Source organism: Cherax quadricarinatus, chromosome 39, assembly GCF_038502225.1.
Source record: "Cherax quadricarinatus isolate ZL_2023a chromosome 39, ASM3850222v1, whole genome shotgun sequence".
Taxonomy (NCBI): Eukaryota; Metazoa; Arthropoda; class Malacostraca; order Decapoda; family Parastacidae; genus Cherax; species Cherax quadricarinatus.
The window spans coordinates 15,819,745-15,839,744 of NC_091330.1; the positions used below are offsets into that span (position 1 = coordinate 15,819,745).

General features: G+C 44.5%; 1 protein-coding gene across 3 annotated transcripts in view; it reads left to right on the forward strand.

Annotated features, from left to right (window-relative positions):
- Positions 1-20,000, forward strand: part of LOC138853773 (insulin gene enhancer protein ISL-1-like) — a 562,317-nt gene that overhangs the window by 383,968 nt on the left and 158,349 nt on the right. For all 3 annotated transcript variants that reach the window (XM_070092442.1, XM_070092445.1, XM_070092443.1), the window contains exon 8: positions 3,983-4,183. In XM_070092442.1, the coding sequence (XP_069948543.1) occupies positions 3,983-4,183 (201 nt within the window). The remainder of the gene's footprint in view (positions 1-3,982; positions 4,184-20,000) is intronic.

The following is a 20,000-nucleotide window of genomic DNA, read 5'->3' on the forward strand; positions in this document are numbered from 1 at the left end:
TTTATGTATGAAGGTTCTGCAGCCGTATCAGACCCTCAAAGAGTATTTGATAAGGCTGGTTCTCCTTATAGAAATGAAAAGATAGAAAAATGAACGATAATGTAATAAGATAAACAATTTTATTAATGTATAAAACTAGTAAAGAATATAAAACACTTAAACACGAAATTAATCCTACTTGATAGCAAAGAAATGAAAAATGAAATATATAAGTAATTAGTGACTCGAAGCTAATACGTAAACAATACATAATAGAGAATGTTGCTGTACAGATGTCTGCGTATGTAGCTCTGAATCGTGGTTTGGAACACTGAGCCGTTGTTGATGATGGGGAGACATAGGTGGACATGACACACACTGAGTAGACAGTGACACACACTGAGTAGACAGTGGCCCCAACACGAGTAGAGATTCTGACGAGCAGAGGTACTGGGATCCTCTGACCACCACAACACTTGTGAAGCAGTTGTGTCGCCAGTAAAGAGCCATCGTGAAACGTTGGTGGAGTTACAACTGGGGGGTAGCTGATAGAATGGTGTGTAGTTCATTGTGTGATAGCTCTGAGTGGAAGGGGTACCACTGTAGGTAGAGATATCAGATTGACACTCGGATCTTGTCAAGATCAATGCTGCCACTCTTATCTCGCCTGTGTCGGATGACCCGAGCCGACAATCAAGGTTAAAATAAATACAAAATTAAACACCACTAGAGAAATCACTCTCACGATAGGCGCACAGCCTTTAAAACAAATGGTGAGGATTAAATGATGTTACAGTATATAAGTCCAAACTCAGGACAGGAAGAATTTACAGCATAAAAACCTAAACGAGAGTGAAGCTCTTATTGAAACCAAATTAACCCAAAAACATTATAAATTAAACAGGAATGGAACGAATACTTACAGATTTGATGGGAGCCGCAAGTCAAGTGACTGACAACCGGTCGGAGAGTTACTCGTCACTTTTCATTGGGTGCATAATGGGGGTGGGTAGCGGGAACGATGCACCTACCTAACAGAACAAGCAAACTGCCCAACATTCATTCATACTTCCGCCACTCCTATCTAATGAACTTTTCCCTCACAGTGTGTGGGTGTGTGTGTTCAGTTTGTTATGGTTGCTGGTGGGGTGAGGAGTTGAGGGGAGTTGGGGGGATGGGAGTGGGATCGAGTCTTAAATGATCCCAGGGTAATAGTACTGAGGAGAGTAGTACCTGGGACAGTAGTACTTGGGACAGTAGTACCTGGGAGAGTAGTACCTGGGACAGTAGTATCTGGGACAGTAGTACTCGGGACATTAGTACCTGGGACAGTAGTATCTGGAACAGTAGTACCTGGGACAGTAGTATCTGGGACAGTAGTATCTGGGACAGTAGTACGTGGGACAGTAGTGCCTGTGACAGTAGTACCCGGGAGCGTTGTACCCGCGACAATAGTATCTGGGACAGTAGTAACTGGTACAGTAGTACGTGGGACAGTAGTGCCTGTGACAGTAGTACCTGGGACAGTTTGTGTTGTGAATTGACACTGTCCGAGGCTTCGGTCTCAGGTGTACTTAATTATGCGATGCCTCCACACGCACACACACACACACACACACAACACACACACACACACAACACACACACACACACACCACCGATGTATGTGTGTGTGTGTGTGTGTGTGTGTGTGTGTGTGTGTGTGTGTGTGTGTGTGTGTGTGCGTATTAGGAGTGGCTGACATTGTGTAAGACGAGGGCCGCGCCGCTCCCAGGGATCCGGACGAAATTTTAATTGCATGGGACCCTTGACTAACTTCCCTTCCATTAGTGTGTGAGAGCCGCGACCTCCAGCACGCCCCGATAACTGATAACTCCCACCTCCATTAACTACCATAACTAACACCACCAGCAACATTAACTAGCAACATAACTAGCACCACCACCATTGACTACAATGACTAGCACCACTACTGCGAACAGCAAATAGCACCACCACCACCTCCAGCAACTAGCACCACCACTGCCTACAACAACTAGCACCATCACTAACTACAACAATTAACACCACCACTAACTACAACAATAGCACCACCACTAACTACAACAATTAGCACCACCATTACAACAACTAGTACCACCACTACAACGATTAGTACCACCACTACCTACAGCAACTAGCACCACCACTACCTACAGCAACTAGTACCACCACTATAACAACTAGCACCACCACTACCTACAGCAACTAGCGCCACCACTATCTACAACATCTAGCACCACCAATAACTACAACAACTAGCACTAGTATCCACGGTAGAGGACACTGAGAAGTTACAAGAGGATCTTAACAAAGTCTTCCATTGGGTTCAGTGGTGCCAATTTCTAGTTGCTTAGATACAGAAAATATTCCGAACTCAAAAGGAGCACTGAATTCGCAACACGAGAGGGTCACCTCATAGAACAAAGAACACTTATAATACGTGGATATAATAACGTCAACTGACCTAGCTTTTACAGAACACAGCCAAACAAATGTTGTGACGGACTGGAAGATGACAGTGTGGATAATGAAAGCTTTCAAAACACGAGAAATAGTGCCGATGGTGGCACTCTTCAAATCACTTGTGCTATCTCTCTCTCTCTAGCTGAGAGTATTGTTCAGTGTTGACAGTGGTAGTCAGAGGGCGAGATAGCAGAACTGTGAAAAATACAGTGTTTACTACCCGTATTCAAGGTACTGGGGATGTCTCCAAAGAACTGGAAATGAACTCTCTGGAAAGAGACTGAAAGAGATTTACGATAACATTCACATGGAAGATAACACAGATCCTGGTCACTGATCCGCGCATTGCCAAAACAGCTTTATGGAGGCGGAGATGTGGAAGGAAGTGTAAAATAGACCTCGTGGAAAGCAGGAGAGACATGGGCATAGCACAGCATTACTGTGTCAACATCCGTAGGCCTGGACTTCCCAGTCTGCCGCAAGAGGATATCAGAAATGGTGATGGAACCGGTGTAGAAGTCTTCAGGAGGAAACTGGATCACTACCTCCTCGGTGGTGTGCTAGATCAACCAGGTTGTAAGTCGCCAGCAGCAACAGCCTGGTTGACCAGGCAATCAACCGGGAGGCCCGGCCCAGGAACAGGCCGAGGGAGCAGGCAAAACTCCCCAAAACAGAGCACAGGTACATCACAGGTAAAATAAAATTAGAATTAATTTTGCCGAATCGTTAACAAGCACTCAGGCAGGCCATTAGCCTCTGATGGAAAACACACACACACACACACACACACACACACACACACACACACACACACACACACACACACACACACACACACACACACACACACACATACCGCACTAGCAATCTGTCTATTCATTATAATCGATGTATTAACGACATACAATGAGCTTGGCAACGTTATCATCATCATTATCATCATAATAATCGTTATTACTAGTATTATTAACATATCCCACCAAATCCGTCGCTTCCGCTCTCTGTACCCAAAACAACACATGAAAGACTAATGTAGGTTGATCAGTGTGTATACAGGGTGTGTGTGTGTGTGTGTGTGTGTGTGTGTGTGTGTGTGTGTGTGTGTGTGTGTGTGTGTTATGTTGAGTTTGGCTTGTTGCTTCAGTGTGTGGGTGTTGGTGTGTGACGGAGAATCTGTCTACCTAAGTAAGTGGCCGTTGGAGTGTGAAAGACTGAGTGTGAGGGGTGGAGGGCACACATGCACCTGTGTAATAATAATAATAATAATAATTATTATTATTATTATTATTATTATTATTATTATTATTATAATAGTGTTGCTATTATATATTTTTTCAATTTCATTATTATTATTATTATTATTATTATTATTATTATTATTATTATTATTATCATCATCATAATCATTATTAAATGGTTAATACTCTCAGCTTGAATTAAGCAACGAATATTGTATTTTTGATCACTGACAGACTTGTGTGTTGTGTGGGTGTTACAGAGTGGGCGGTACGGTGCATACGGTGTGATGCAGGGTATACCTCTGGTGGCATCACCGCCCGTCCACTCCGAGGCGCCGCCCACGCCCATCGACGTCACTGCCTACCAGCCGCCCTGGAAATCCCTGACGGAGTTCGCCCTCACTCACGACCTGGAGAGGCTCGACCCTTCGACCCCTCAGTACCAGCACATGCTACAGCAGGTGAGTTGAGGGTACTGTGGGGGATTGTGTGGGTGATTGTGGGGTGCTGTGGGGCGGGGTAGGTGGTCACACTAGAAAGGGAGGGATCGGGTAGGGATTGGGTGGTTCAGGGCGGGTTTACTAACTCTGAATGCAGAGTGTTCGTTCCTAGCACGAGTGAGGTGGTGTGGATGCCAGCAGCAGACATGCCTGGCCCAGGGCTGCTGCTGCTGGAGCAGGAGAAAACTCTTGATACTCATCAGAGGTAAGTCAAAGGTAGCCCGAGACGTGTTGGGTCCCTGGTAATGAACTGTCAGATACTGAGGCAAAGACTGCTGTGCCCAACCAGAGACTTCTCGCCTACTGAACATTGAGGAACAAGACACATGTGAAGCACTTGGGTATCAGTATGTCTGAAAGGTTTCGACTACACGACAGGTTTCTTCAGTTGAATACAGGAGAACACTGAAGACAGAATAAGTAATTTCGACGTCATCAGTCCGTCAAACTTGGAAATATGTGGTCAGTCCCTCAAGACTAACGCACATGCTTGTGGTTAGACCTTGTGTATCAGAACACTGCTTGTAGGTGACGGGCCTCATGTGACTTGTAGGATGGTCAGTACGTTGCATCGAGTCTGGCAGGAAGAGGATGTTTTGCCCTTCTTCAACACAAGTCGTAACTCTGAGAAGGATTCTCTAACGTTCGAGCACTGGGCACAGCCGCTTCACCCATAATTATCTGCTCGTCTCGAATCCTGCTCCTCTCTGTGCGCTCCGTCTTGCGTTGCTCACTCTAGGTCATGTGTTTAACTGTGTGCCCTCGGTTTCGTCCTTTCAGATACACATTATTTTGTTTTTAATTACCGAGGTATCTGCCGTGACTTCGGTGAACTTTCAGGCATAGGAGTCAATGTGAAATCTACAGTGAACGTTTTAAAGAATGTTAAGTTTTCGTTTTAGTCATTTGTGAGGTTGTCTGTATCTTTTATTCGATTATAATGTGACTTGGTTTGTAAATTTATGTATGTTGTCTGATGTGTTTGTTGGTGAGTTTGTGAAGCGCAGTGAACAACCTCCGGACGCAGCGCTGTGTAAATACCACACTTTCTCCCTATAAGTAGTGACTCATCTCTGTATGACCCTGGTGGGTTTAGCGCTTAGTTTTGATTATAAAAATGAGCAGTGACACTCAGAACATCCCTTTCCTTCCGTCCCCTCCCCTGCCTTCCCCTGCCTTGCCTCTCCCTCCCCTGCCTCCCCCCTCCTCTGTCTCCATCCACCAGCTATGACACACACAACTCCCAGGTGTCTTGGGTCCTTAACAACTCAATCCACGAAGGTCAAACAACTGGAGGGAACCGCTGTAAAAGCTTCCCTCCCCTTAATTCACTCCCCTCTCCTCCCTCTATTCACTCCCCTCGTTCAGGATAGTCCCCAAGCGACCACTCAGCCAGGGCTAGGAGTGGTGGCTCGCGGTACTACCCTGGGGGATCCCCAACCCTTTCCTTCATTAGAGCAAAGTTAAACACCTCTCTCTCTCTCTCTCTCTCTCTCTCTCTCTCTCTCTCTCTCTCTCTCTCTCTCTCTCTCTCTCTCTCTCTCTCTCTCTGTCTCTCTCTCTCTCTCTCTCTCTCTCTCTCACTCTCTCTCTCTCTCTCTCTCTCTCTCTCTCTCTCTCTCTCTCTCTCTCTCTCTCTCTCTCTCTCTCTCTCTCTCTCTCTCTCTCTCTCTCTCTCTCTCTCTCAAATAACCGTCCAGTGTTGTAAGATAAAAAGAAAATCTTGACAACACGGGTGCATATAAATTTTGCTGAAAATATCGAAAGCTAGCATAGAAACTCTTCTGATATATACGAAGTCTATCTGCCGTACCTTCCTGCCCGGGGCACAAGATCGCTGCTCCTCACAATTACTACTGTAAAACAAACTTGTGGATGCCTTCTGGTGTACAACACGGACGCACGGCATTCGTGTACGCTTGCTGGTGTGTAACACATTTGTAAGATAAAATCTACAAGCCGTTACGTCCCTGTTTCTAAATCCCATATCTAGAAGTCTACACTCAGACGATGATTTTAGGAAGTGATTAACAGTGAGTGACAACATTGACACAAGAGTGACAACACTGACAACAGATATTACTAAACCAGATATTACGTACTAAAGAGTGACTAAGAGTTACAACAGAAATTACTGAAGCGACACAATAGTGACAAAAGATATCAATGAATGAACCCGACAAGTGTGACAATGTACTACGACTGGTGGGATGATCCAGAAGACAAGAAATAAGTGAGCGCACGTCTCCTGTAGAGGCTGGAGTACCTTCCAGATTACTCCTTATTTGATGCTGTTAGCTAGGCCTAAGGCTTATCGACTTCACGAGGGTTATTAAGGCCGCAACTCCCTGAACACTTGCATCAAGGAAACATGAATCCAGAAGACTAAGATTAGAGGGAATGTAGCTGGCTTTTCTTACCGATTTACTTCCAGCAACGAGACTTACTTACTTACTGGAACCAGATAAGGAAGCACCTCTTCAAGACTTCCTCACTTGCTGGAACCAGAAAAGTAAATCGTCTCTTCCAGACTTCCTTACTTGCTGGAGCCAGAGAAGAGAATGTTCTCTCCCAGACCGTCTTAACTGGACGGTATCACCAGACAGTATATTTCCCTGGACTCAGCTGCCTGCCAGAGTGTATACGAGATTGATTCACATTTATTTCTGTATAAAATCCACTGCTTTTTTTTTCTTTACGAGTGGTGACTGCGTAGGACGGCACTCCACTAGTGCATACATGGAACCCTGTGTTCGTATCCCGGCGAGGACTTCGTCAAACTCCGTTGTTTACTTAATAATTTGGCTCTTGCACAATCGGATAGAGTATTTACATTTGATATTATTCTTAACGATACAAATATTACCTTTACAATCGTGGTTAAAATTACCATCAATAATAATATCTGATGTATAGATGTCGCAGTTAACCAGAGGTACCAAAGAAGAGCCATGATACATAGAGAAGAACCATGATACATAGACAAAGGCCATGATACATAGAGAACCATGATACAAAGAGAGCCATGGTACATAGAGGAGCCATGATACACGGAGAGCTATGATACACAGAGAAGAGCCATGATACACAGAGAGCCATGGTACATAGAGAAGAACCATGATATAAAGAAAAGCCATGATACATAGAGATGAACCATGATACATAGAGGAACAACAATGATACATAGAGAAGAGCCGTCATACATACAGGAAGACCATGATATGTAGAGGAGAGCCTTGCTACATAACCATGATACATGGAGAGCCATGATTCATGGAGAGCCATGATACATAGAGGAGAGACATGATACAAAGACAGCAATGATACAAAGAAGGTCATGTAGCTTTATGTAAGTATCGTGTAGTTGGCACCCCAGGGCCGCGGGGGGCGGGGGACGGCAGCTCCCCAGAGAAATTCAGGAAAGAGGTTGAAGGGGTGCCAGTGGTGGAGGCCACAGTGGTGCCATACTTGCATCTAGTGCCACAGGACTGGTGCCATTCTTGACTCTAGTGCCACAGCAGTGGTGCTATTCTTGACTCTAGTGCCACAGCAGTGGTGCCATTCTTGCCTCTAGTATCATAACAGTGGTGCCATTCTTGCCTCTAGTATCATAACAGTGGTGCCATTCTTGCCTCTAGTATCATAACAATGGTACCATTCTTGCCTCTAGTATCATAACAGTGGTGCCATTCTTGCCTCTAGTATCATAACAGTGGTGCCATTCTTGTCTTTAGTATCATAACAGTGGTGCCATTCTTGCCACTAGTATCATAATGGTGCCATTCTTACCTGGAGGTTACCTGGAGGTTATTCCGGGGATCAACGCCCCCGCGGCCTGGTCCATGACCAGGCCTCCCGGTGGATCAGGGCCTGATCAACCAGGCTGTTACTGCTGGCCGCACGCAGTCCAACGTACGAACCACAGCCCGGCTGATCCGGCACTGACTTTAGGGGCTTATTGGCAATTCCCCTAATGCTTGATGGGGGGCTGTTGAACAGTCTTGGGTCCCGGACACTTATGGTGTTTTCCCTTAGTGTACCAATGGCGCCCCTACTTATAATTGGGGGCATTTTGCATCGCCTGCCCAGTCTTTTACTTTCGTAGGGAGTGATTTCTGTGTGCAGATTTGGGACCATTCCTTCAAGGGTTTTCCAAGTATAGATTATGATATATCTCTCCCTCCTGCGTTCCAACGAGTACAAGTCAAGTGCTTCCAAGCGTTCCCAGTAGTGAAGGTGCTTGACAGAACTTATACGTGCAGTAAAGGATCTCTGTACACTCTCTAGATCTGCGATTTCACCTGCTTTGAATGGAGATGTTAATGTACAGCAGTATTCCAGCCTACAGAGAACAAGTGGTTTGAAAAGGATCATCATTGGCTTGACATCTCTCGTTTTGAACGTTCTCATTATCCATCCTATCATTTTCTTTGCACGTGCGATCGTGGCACTGTTGTGATCCTTGAAAGTGAGATCCTCAGACATTACTACTCCCAGGTCCCTTACATTATTTTTCCGCTCTATTGTATGGCCAGAGTCTGTAGTATACTCTGTTCTAGTTATTATCTCCTCCAGTTTTCCATAAAACGGAGTAGTTGGAATTTGTCCTCATTGAACATCATATTGTTTAAGAACATAAGAACATAAGAATGTAGGAACACTGCAGAAGGCCTACTGGCCCATACGAGGCAGGTCCTTATCAAAACGACATCTACCTAAAGCTACTCAAGAAATAACTCCTGTACCCCTTGACACCAATCAAACCCAGCCCCTCCCACTCATATGTTTCTCCAGTCTCTTCTTAAAGCTACCCAAGGTCCTAGCCTCTATCACCCCACTGGGAAGACTGTTCCACGCATCTACAACTCTGTTAGAAAACCAGTACTTACCTACGTCCTTTCTAAATCTAAATTTTCTAACTTAAATCCATTATTCCTGGTTCTTACCTGGTTCGACACCCTCAGTACTTTATTAATGTCTCCCTTGTTTATGCCCGTCATCCACTTATACACTTCAATGATATCTCCCCTCATTCTACGCCTCTCCAGAGAGTGGAGATTTAAGGCTTTAAGTCTATCTTCATACGGGAGGTTCCTTACACAGTAAATCATTTTAGTCATTCTTCTCTGTATGTTCTCTAATGAGTCTATGTCCATCCTGTAGTAAGGGGACCAAAACTGAGCAGCATAATCTAAATGAGGCCTCACTAGTGATGTATAGAGCTGTAAAATAACTTTTGGACTTCTGTTACTTATACTTCTTGAGATAAATCCAAGTAATCTGTTGGCCTTGTTGCGCACACTAAGGCACTGCTGTCTTGGCTTTAGATTTCTGCTTACCATGACTCCCAAGTCCCTTTCACATTCTGTATGACCAAGCTCTATTTCCCCTAGATTATAGCTTCGAGGGTTATTTTCGTTACCAAGGGCAAGTACCTTACACTTATCCACATTAAACTTCATCTGCCATTTTTCGGACCAAGACATTAATTTGTTCAAATCGTCCTGGAGTTCATTGACGTCCTCCTCAGAGTGAATTATACGGCCTATCTTTGTATCATCAGCAAACTTACTCATGTCACTCGTAATCCCTTCATCAAGGTCATTAATGTAAATTATGAACAAGAGAGGGCCTAGAACTGATCCTTGTGGAACGCCACTAGTGACTAATCCCCATTCAGATTTCACTCCATTAATGGTAACTCTCTGCTTTCTATTGGTAAGCCATGCCTCAATCCATGCTAGAACTTTACCTCCTATACCATGAGCTGCCACTTTTCTTAAGAGTCTCTTGTGAGGTACTCTATCGAAAGCTTTACTAAAATCCAAATAAACAATATCATATTCCTTATCACTGTCAACTGCCTCAAATGTTCTATTGAAGAACGTCAGTAAGTTTGTCAGGCAGGAACGACCTCTCGTGAATCCATGCTGAGATTCATTTATCAAGTTATGCTCTTCAAGGTGACTTTTGATAATGTCAGCTATAATTGATTCTAATAACTTGCCCACTATAGATGTCAGGCTTATTGGACGGTAATTTGAAGGAGTGGACTTATCCCCTGATTTGAATATAGGAACCACATTAGCCATCTTCCACAACTCTGGCACAACACTGGTAAGGATGGACGCATTGAATACACTCGTTAATGGCTGAATAAGCTCCATCTTGCATTCCTTAAGTACCCTTGAAAACAACTCATCGGGTCCCGGGGACTTATTTTGTTTCAGTTTGTCTATCTGTTTAATAACCATGTCCCTCGTGACAGTAATATTAGTTAAGTTAAATTCATCAGGAACTAAATAATTGTTAATTACTGGAATCTCATTTACATCTTCCTGTGTAAAAACTGACAAAAAATAGTCATTAAATAAGGAACACATTTCCAGTTCATTATCCGTCAGCTGTCCATTCCCAGATTTCAGAGGTCCTACTTTTTCCTTCACCTTCGTCCTATACACTTGAAAGAACCCCTTTGGATTAGTCTTTGATTCATTAGCAACTCTAATTTCATAGTCACGTTTAGCCTTTCTAATCGCCTTTTTTACTTCTCTTTTAAGCTGAACATATTGGTCAGTAAGGTTAACCTCTCCTCTTCTGATGCGCCTATAAATTCCCCTTTTCTCCCCTAATAGATGCTTTAGCCTCCTGTTAACCCATTTGGGATCGTTATTATTAGACCTAATTTCTCTCTGGGGAATGTATATACTCTGGGCACTGTGTACATTATTAAGAAAACAATCATAAAAGCAGATCCCTTCATATTCATAAGTATGATTATCGTCAATAAAATCATTAGCTAGATAACCCCAATCAAGATTAGACAGATGTTCCCTAAGTCCATTATAATCGGCAGAACGAAAATCAGGGATTTTTACTGTATTATCATTATTCTTGCATTCCCAATTAATGCTAAAAGTGATGGATTTGTGATCACTAGCGCCAAGCTCTTCAGTGATCTCCAGATTATTCACGAGTGTTTCCTTATTTGACAAGACTAGGTCTAGCAAATTATTACCCCTGGTAGGCTCAGTTACGCTGTTTCAGAAAACAGTCCTGAACTGTTGCCATAAAGTCACAGGACTCTAGATTACCTGTCAAAGAATTCCAGTCAATTTGACTAAAGTTAAAGTCCCCTACTATGACTATGTTACTGTGTCCAGAAGCCCTAACAATTTTGTCCCAAAGAAGTCTCCCTCTATCGTGATCCAAGCCAGGAGGTCGGTATATTACACCTAGAATTAGTTTTTCTTGACCCTCCACGAACTCTACCCAAACAGACTCTGTTACTGCTCCATCTATTTTTATACCTGTTTTTATGCAACAATTAATATTTTCTCGAACATACAATGCAACTCCTCCCCCCTTCCCATTACATCTATCCACATTGAACAACTTAAATCCCTGAATATTACACTCAGCAGTCATATCCCGACTCTTTAAATCATACCACGTTTCAGTTAATACAATGATATCAAAGTTCCCAGCACATGCTACCAAACGTAGTTCATTAATTTTATTTCTTGCACTTCGACTGTTAGCATAAAATACCATCATATGTTTTTTCTTCTGCACATTTTTCCTATTCATCTTTGTTTTTACACAATTTCTGAAATTATCATTACCCAGAGTTACTCCATGACAGTTACTATTAAGATTCTTAATATCAGAGCATAAGTCAATATATCCATACTCATTATTTATCATTTCTAAACCCATATCTCTAACTAATCCTAGTTTAAAGTCCTAACAACCCCCTCAACTGAGTTAGCAAGAAAACCCACACCTGCCCTGGATAAGTGAACCCCATCCCTGGCATACATGTCATTTCGGCCATAGAAGTTGTCCCAGTTGTCAATGAATGGTACTGCATTATCCTTACAGTGTTTATCCAGCCAACAATTAATACCAATTGCTCTGGACAACCATTCATTACCAACACCTCTTCTTGGCAAAATGCCACATAAAACAGGGCGCCCCCCCTTCTTCCTAATTATGTCTATAGCTGTCCTGAACTTTCTAACTAAATCCTCACTTCTACGCTTGCCTACATCATTGCCTCCAGCACTGAGGCAAATAATAGGATTGATCCCATTACCGTTCATGATGTTGTCAAGCCGGCTAACAATGTCCTCCATCCCAGCCCCAGGAAAGCATACCCTTTGTCTCCTACTCCTGTCCTTCAAGCAGAATGCTCTATCCATGTATCTAACCTGGCTATCCCCAACAACAACAATATTCTTACCTTCCTTGTTGTCGTTCGTCGTGACGATCCCAGTAGTCGACTCACATTCGTCGGGTAGCACCAAGAATGCGTTGGAGGTTTCCACAGGAGTTTCCACAGCAGTCTCTTTCTTCTTCTTCGTTTCTGGCTTTCCATTCGTCTTCTTGATCGTCAACTTCATCGTCCCCTGCTGTCCAGCCACTGGCCACGATCCCTTCTTGACCTGAGGACTCGAAACAGGAGGACTACTACGAATCCTCTTGTTTTCCTCGGTCAATCGTCGTATCTCCATCTTCGCTGCCCTCAATTCTTCCTTAAGTTGCTGGTAAAGTTGCTCGATGGAGGGCATCTTGGTTCAGTCCACGGGGGCAAACAAGACACTTCTTCACAGAGTTAAGTACAGGTCACCACTGGGTTAAGTACAGATTCACAAAAGCCAGTGTTTTTTAAAGCAAAATAGGTGTATATTGTACATGTACTTGTAGAAGAAAAGATTATTATTATTATTATTATTATTATTATTATTATTATTATTATTATTATTATTATTATTATTATTATTATTATTATTATTGTGCGTGCGTGTGTGTGTGTGCGTGTGTGTGTGTAGACAAAGAACCTCAGAGGTTCTCTTTGTCTCTTACTTTAAGGTTCATTGAACCTGCATAAAAATCAGCTTAACCACAAAAGGAACTTGGAAGTCACTCCTGGCGTAACGTCACCTTTTAATACATGTCCTCAACTGTACACAAGTGGCCTTTTCGCCAGTTTTCGCTATCTCAATACCATTTACAACCGTGAACCTGGGGAGACTGCGGAGTACTCTCTCTCTCTTGCTCTCTCCCCTACCTGGGAGTGTTTCTAACAGTTATTTTCTGGTCCGGACTGGTGACCACGGCAGCCGCTTCCCAGCTTCCTCCCCGCGTCCGCCTCCCTCACATCCTGGCTCCGTGCAACCCAAATCCGCTACAATGCAATGATTTCCTTCATACCACCACATTTTAGAGTAGATTTTAGAAGACGACCAGTTTAGTTTTGCAAACTCGCAGGAAGACAGGCATCGCTCTGCTTGCTGAGGAAGTTCCGAAGTCACCAGATGGGGAATCGAAGGAGTGAGTTTCCCAATGTAAACAAACAGTGTTCATAAAGTCAAACATGGCGGTCGGCGGCTGTGTGTGGTGCGGCTTCGTGTAATTTGACGATGATAGACGACTCCACCAGAGAATTTTTTTCCCTTTAATTCCACACCTTTCTTACGAAAATTTGGTAACCTGCAAGAATTCTGTCGATTTAGCTTTTTGCCGTCAAAGCGGCTAGATTATTGTGCACCCCATATACGTCCTGTAGAGGGTAGCACAAGAGCATATGGATACACAAAAATCCTAGGAACTAGGCCCCAAAAGAGCTAAAAACAAGAGTACATGCAATCTTATATCTATAAATGTCTTATCTGTTGCAAGCAATAGATAAAAGAGCTTTTTTTCCCTCCATGAAGATTGTAGTCTATTATCTCCAAATCTTAAATTCTCTTCCCAAGAAACCAGTTGTGCTTTTCTTAAATCTATTGCAAAAATAGGTGTAAATGTAAATCCAGATGTACTCCTGTTAACCCTTTCGCGGCCTAGTTCCAAGTCCTATTGTGTATTCGTTATATACCTGCCTACCTGGAGGGTATTCCGAGGATCAACGCCCCCGCGGCCCGGTCCATGTCCAGGCCTCCTAGTGGATCAGGGCCTGATCAACGAAGCTGTTACTGCTGGCCGCACGTAGTCCAACGTACGAACCACAGTCCGGCTGATCCGACACTGACTTTAGGTATCTATCCAGCTCCCTCTTGAAGACAACCAGGGGTCTATTGGTAATTCCGCTTATGGCTGGTGGGAGGCTGTTGAACAGTCTTGGGCTCCGGACACTTATTGTGTTTTCTCTTTGTGTACCAGTGGCGCCCCTTCTTTTCATTGGGCTTATGTTGCATCGCCTGCCAAGTCTTTTGCTTTCGTGGTGAGTGATTTCTGTGTGCATATTAGGGACCAGTCCCTCCAGGATCTTCCAGGTGTTGATTACGATGTATCTCTCTCTCCTGCGCTCCAGTGAGTACAAGTCAAGTGCTTCCAGGTGTTCCCAGTAGTTAATGTGTTTGATGGAACTTATACGTGCAGTAAAGGTTCTATGTACATTCTCTAGATCTGCAGTTTCACCTACCTTGAATGGAGATGTTAATGTACAGCAGTATTCCAGCCTAGAGAGAACTGGCTTGGCATCTCTAGTCTTGAATGTTCTTATTGATATCCATCCTATCATCTTCCTTGCAGATGTGATAGTGGCACTGTTATGATCCTTGAAGGTGAGATCCTCAGACATTACCACACCCAGGTCCTTCACATTACTTTTCCGCTCTATTGTGTGATTAGAGTTTGTAGTATACTCAGTTCTAGTTATTATTTCCTCCAGTCTTCCATAACGGAGTAGTTGGAATTTGTCTTCATTGAACATCATATTGTTCTCCGTTGCCCATTGGGAAATTTGGTTTATATCTTCTTGGTGATTTGCCGTGTCCTCAATGGATGACACTCTCATGCAGATCCTAGTACCGTCTGCAAAGATAATACGGTATTATGGTTTGCATCTCTCTCAATGTTTGATATGAGGATGAGGAACAGGATAGGGGCGAGTACTGTGGGACAGAGCTCTTCACTATGGCAGCTTCCGATTTAACTCTGTTAGAAAGTTGAAGATCCATCTGTCTATGCCAGTTATCCCTTTAGCACGCATTTTGTGGGCTATTACACCATGATGGCACCTGTCAAAGGCTTTTACAGAATCTGTGTATACTACATCTGCATTCTGTTTGTTTCCCAGTGCATCCACGACCATATCATAGTAGTCCAGTAGTTGTGAGAGGCAGGAGCGACCTGTTCTGAACCCATGTTGCACTGGATTGTGCAATTCTTGGGAGTCCAGGTGGTTTGCAATCCTGCTTCTTAGAACTTTTTCAAATATTTTTATAATGTGAGACGTTAAAGCTATTGGTCTATAGTTCTTAACTATTGCTTTGCTGCCACCCTTATGGAGTGGGGATATATCCGTTGCTTTTAGTAACTGTGGAATCTCACCTGTGTCTATGCTCCTACTTCACAGCATACATAGGACCCGTGAGAGGGGTTTCTGGCAGTTCTTAATGAACACAGAGTTCCATGAGTCTGGGCCTGGGGCATGTTGTCAATGCCTTTCTCAGAGTCTATTGGTTTTAGGGTTATGTCAGAAATTTGGCATACATTGACAGGGTTTTGAGGCTCACTCATGAAAAAGTTATTTGGATTGTCTATCTTTAGACTGATTAGTGGCTCGCTGAACACAGAGTCATATTGAGATTCCAGCATCTCGCTCATTTCTTTATTGTCATCTGTGTAGGATCCGTCTTGTCTGAGCAGGGGCCCTAAACTAGATGTGGTTTTTGTCTTGTTTTTGGCATGTGAAAAGAAATATTTCGAATTTCTTTCAGTTTCACTAATCGCTTTCAGCTCCTTTTGTCTCCTAGATCTTGTGTGTCTTTTAACTTAAACTCAATATTTTCCACTTCCTTAGCGCTTCCTTCCGTGTTTCAAATAATCTAGCATTCTTGAGGAGCTCAGTGATTCTTCGCCTTCTTCTGTAAAGGGAGCATCTCTCTCTCTCCAGTTTACTTCTCTTCTTTTTTCTTAGAGGAATACGCTTTGAACATACTTCAACTACCAGAAAGTTGATCTTTTCAAGGGACTGGTTAGGGTCCATGTTATTTAAGATATCTTCCCAACATGTCTCATTTAGGATATGGTTTACCTGGTCCCAGGTGATGATCTTGTTTTTGAAGTTTAAGTTAGTAAAGTTACCCTCATAGCTGTATGCATTTTGATGATCAGGACTCCTGTGCATGTAAGTCTGGACTTCGATTAGACTTTGATCAGAATTAGTCATTTCTGATATTATGTTTCTTACCAGGTCCTCATTATTTGTGACAATAAGGTCAAGTGTGTTCTCCAGTCTTGTTGGCTCCACTATCTGCTGACTTAGGGTGTGTTTATTGCAGAAATTCAGCATCTCATATGTGTGCGACTTTTCATCTGAGCTGCCTCCGGTGAGAGATACACTGATGGATCTGAACAAGAGTCCAGTGCCGTGGCTGTGTTTGCTTTTGTTGGCACCTTTCTGCGTGTTGGCTTGTGCCTCATGCGATAGCGTTTTCGGCTCACTTCTAACCAACTTGGTTTCGATCCCGGAATGAAAGGAAACGTTGGGCATGTTTCTCTACACCTCTCGCCTCTGTTCAACTGGCAGTAGTAGGTTAGACCACTCGTGGGTCGCACCATAAGAAAGAAGAGGAAAGGACCCAGTGAGAATAAGCCACCCTGGCTTTCCAGGCTACTAACCTTCCAAGAAGCCACCCTGGCTTTCCAGGCTACTAACCCTCCAATAAGCCACCCTGGCTTTCCAGGCTACTAACCCTCCAATAAGCCACCCTGGCTTTCCAGGCTACTAACCCTCCAATAAGCCACCCTGGCTTTCCTGGCTACTAACCCTCCGAATAAAATATTTTTTTCCAAAATAATAATTACAAAAGCCATGTTGCGATGGGTATCTGGGACCGGAACCATTTACGACCCGTCTGCCCACCCAGGTGTGGCACTGATCTTCAGGCTCTACTCCCCACATGGCACTCCCTATCTGATCACCTTCCTGACGAAGGAGCTGAACTTCAAGCACTCTACATCCGCTCGTGCTCATTTCTCTCTCACTTTCTCTCTCTCTCTCTCTCTCTCTCTCTCTCTCTCTCTCTCTCTCTCTCTCTCTCTCTCTCTCTCTCTCTCTCTCTCTCTCTCTCTCTCTCTCTCTATCCTAGCATCTCTCAGGGTGGCACCTCTCTCCCCTTCCTCCCTCCCTCACTCTTTCTCGCCCCTCTCCCTGTGAGGCTGGGGAGAAGGCTAATCTGGGGTGATCTGGCCACTTAGACAAGAGACCCCCTACCCCGGAAGGCAGCTTCTCCCCTCCTTCCCCTCCCCCGGAGGCTGCTCCTCCCCCTATTTCCCCTCCTCCGGAGGGAGCACCTCCCCTCTAGTCTGTTTTTGCTACTTCTCACTTATCCCGGGTTACTGCTGTGTTTATGTCAGCAAGTTCACTTGTCGTTTTTGTTGTGTTTGTTGGTTCTCCTCACTGGGTGTTTGTTGGGTCTTCTCACTTGGTGTTTGTTGTGGTTGTTGTGTTTGTTGGGTCTCCTCACTGGGTGTTTGTTGGGTCTCCTCACTGGGTGTTAGTTGGGTCTCCTCACTTGGTGTTTGTTGGGTCTCCTCACTGGGTGTTAGTTGGGTCTCCTCACTTGGTGTTTGTTGGGTCTCCTCACTGGGTGTTTGTTGGGTCTCCTCACTGGGTGTTTGTTGGGTCTCCTCACTTGGTGTTTGTTGGGTCTCCTCACTGGGTGTTTGTTGGGTCTCCTCACTGGGTGTTTGTTGGGTCTCCTCACTGGGTGTTTGTTGGGTCTCCTCACTGGGTGTTAGTTGGGTCTCCTCACTTGGTGTTTGTTGGGTCTCCTCACTGGGTGTTAGTTGGGTCTCCTCACTTGGTGTTTGTTGGGTCTCCTCACTTGGTGTTTGTTGGGTCTCCTCACTGGGTGTTTGTTGGGTCCTCACTGGGTGTTTGTTGGGTCTCCTCACTTGGTGTTTGTTGGGTCTCCTCACTTGGTGTTTGTTGGGTCTCCTCACTGGGTGTTTGTTGGGTCTCCTCACTGGGTGTTTGTTGGGTCTCCTCACTGGGTGTTTGTTGGGTCTCCTCACTGGGTGTTAGTTGGGTCTCCTCACTTGGTGTTTGTTGGGTCTCCTCACTGGGTGTTAGTTGGGTCTCCTCACTTGGTGTTTGTTGGGTCTCCTCACTTGGTGTTTGTTGGGTCTCCTCACTGGGTGTTAGTTGGGTCCTCACTGGGTGTTTGTTGGGTCTCCTCACTGGGTGTTAGTTGGGTCTCCTCACTTGGTGTTTGTTGTGTTAGTTTCCTGAGTTTGTTTAATTCCAAGGTTTTCCCTTCATAACTTGAGAACGCCTCGTTGGATAGGCTTCAAACTTTCAAGAATGGTGGGACCTACTTTCAAATTTTTTTGGAGGGTAATGACATTGTATTTAAATAATAAAAAAAAATGATAATAATAATAATAATAATAATAATAATAATAATAATAATATAATAATAATAATAATAATAATAATAATAATAATAATAATAAAAATAATAATAATAATAATAATAATAATAATAAAAATAATAATAATAATAATAATAATAATAATAATAATAAAAATAATAATAATAATAATAATAAAAATAATAATAATAATAATAATAATAATAATAATAATAATAATAATAATAATAATAATAATAAAAATAATAATAATAACAATAATAATAATAATAATAATAATAATAATAATAATAATAATAATAATAAAATAATAATAATAATAATAATAATAATAATTATCATATTCATTATTCTTCTTTTATTAAAATCGGGAAATTATTTTCTTTGTGTCGAAAAATAAATTTCGGAATTACATTGGGAATTATTTTTTTAAGGTTATGTTGGGATTTTTTTTCTCAGGTTTATTTCGTGAATTTTTTTTTTTTTTTTTTTAAAGTTTATGTCTGAATTTTTTAAAGTTTATTTCGAGAAGTTTTTTTTTACAAGTTCCGTCAAATATTAAGAAAAAAAAATCCAGCAGACTTCCGCTTCTTGTCAATGCCAGGTGCTTTGCCCCCGGACCCCCGGACCCCCAGGACCCCCAGGACCCCCGGACCCCCGGACCCCCAGGACCCCAGGACCCCAAGGACCCCCAGGACCCCAGGACCCCAAGGACCCCCAGGACCCCCAGACCCCCAGGACCCCCGGACCCCCAGACCCCAGGACCCCCGGACCCCCAGACCCCCGACCCCCGGACCCCCCGGACCCCCAGGACCCCCAGGACCCCCAGGACCCCCAGGACCCCCCGGACCCCCCGGAACCCCAGGACCCCCAGGAACCCCAGGACCCCCAACCCCTGGACCCCAGGACCCCAAGGACCCCCAAGACCCCAGGACCCCAAGGACCCCCAGGACCCCCGGACCCCCGGACCCCCAGGACCCCCGGACCCCCGGACCCCAGAACCCCCGACCCCCGGACCCCCGGACCCCCGGACCCCCCAGGACCCCCGGACCCCCCGGACCCCCGGATTTGGACCCCCCAGGACCCCCGGACCCCCAGGACCCCCGGACCCCCAGGACCCCCCGGACCCCAGGACCCCCAGGACCCCAGGACCCCCAGGACCCCCGGACCCCCCGGACCCCAGGACCCCCCGGACCCCCCGGACCCCCAGGACCCCCATGACCCCCAGGACCCCAAGGACCCCCTGGACCCCAGGACCCCCAGGACCCCCAAGACCCCCAGGACCCCCAGGAACCCCCAGGACCCCCAGGACCCCCAGGACCCCCAGGACCCCCAGGGCCCCAGGAACCCCCGACCCCTCGGACCCCAGGACTCCCCAGACCCCCGGACC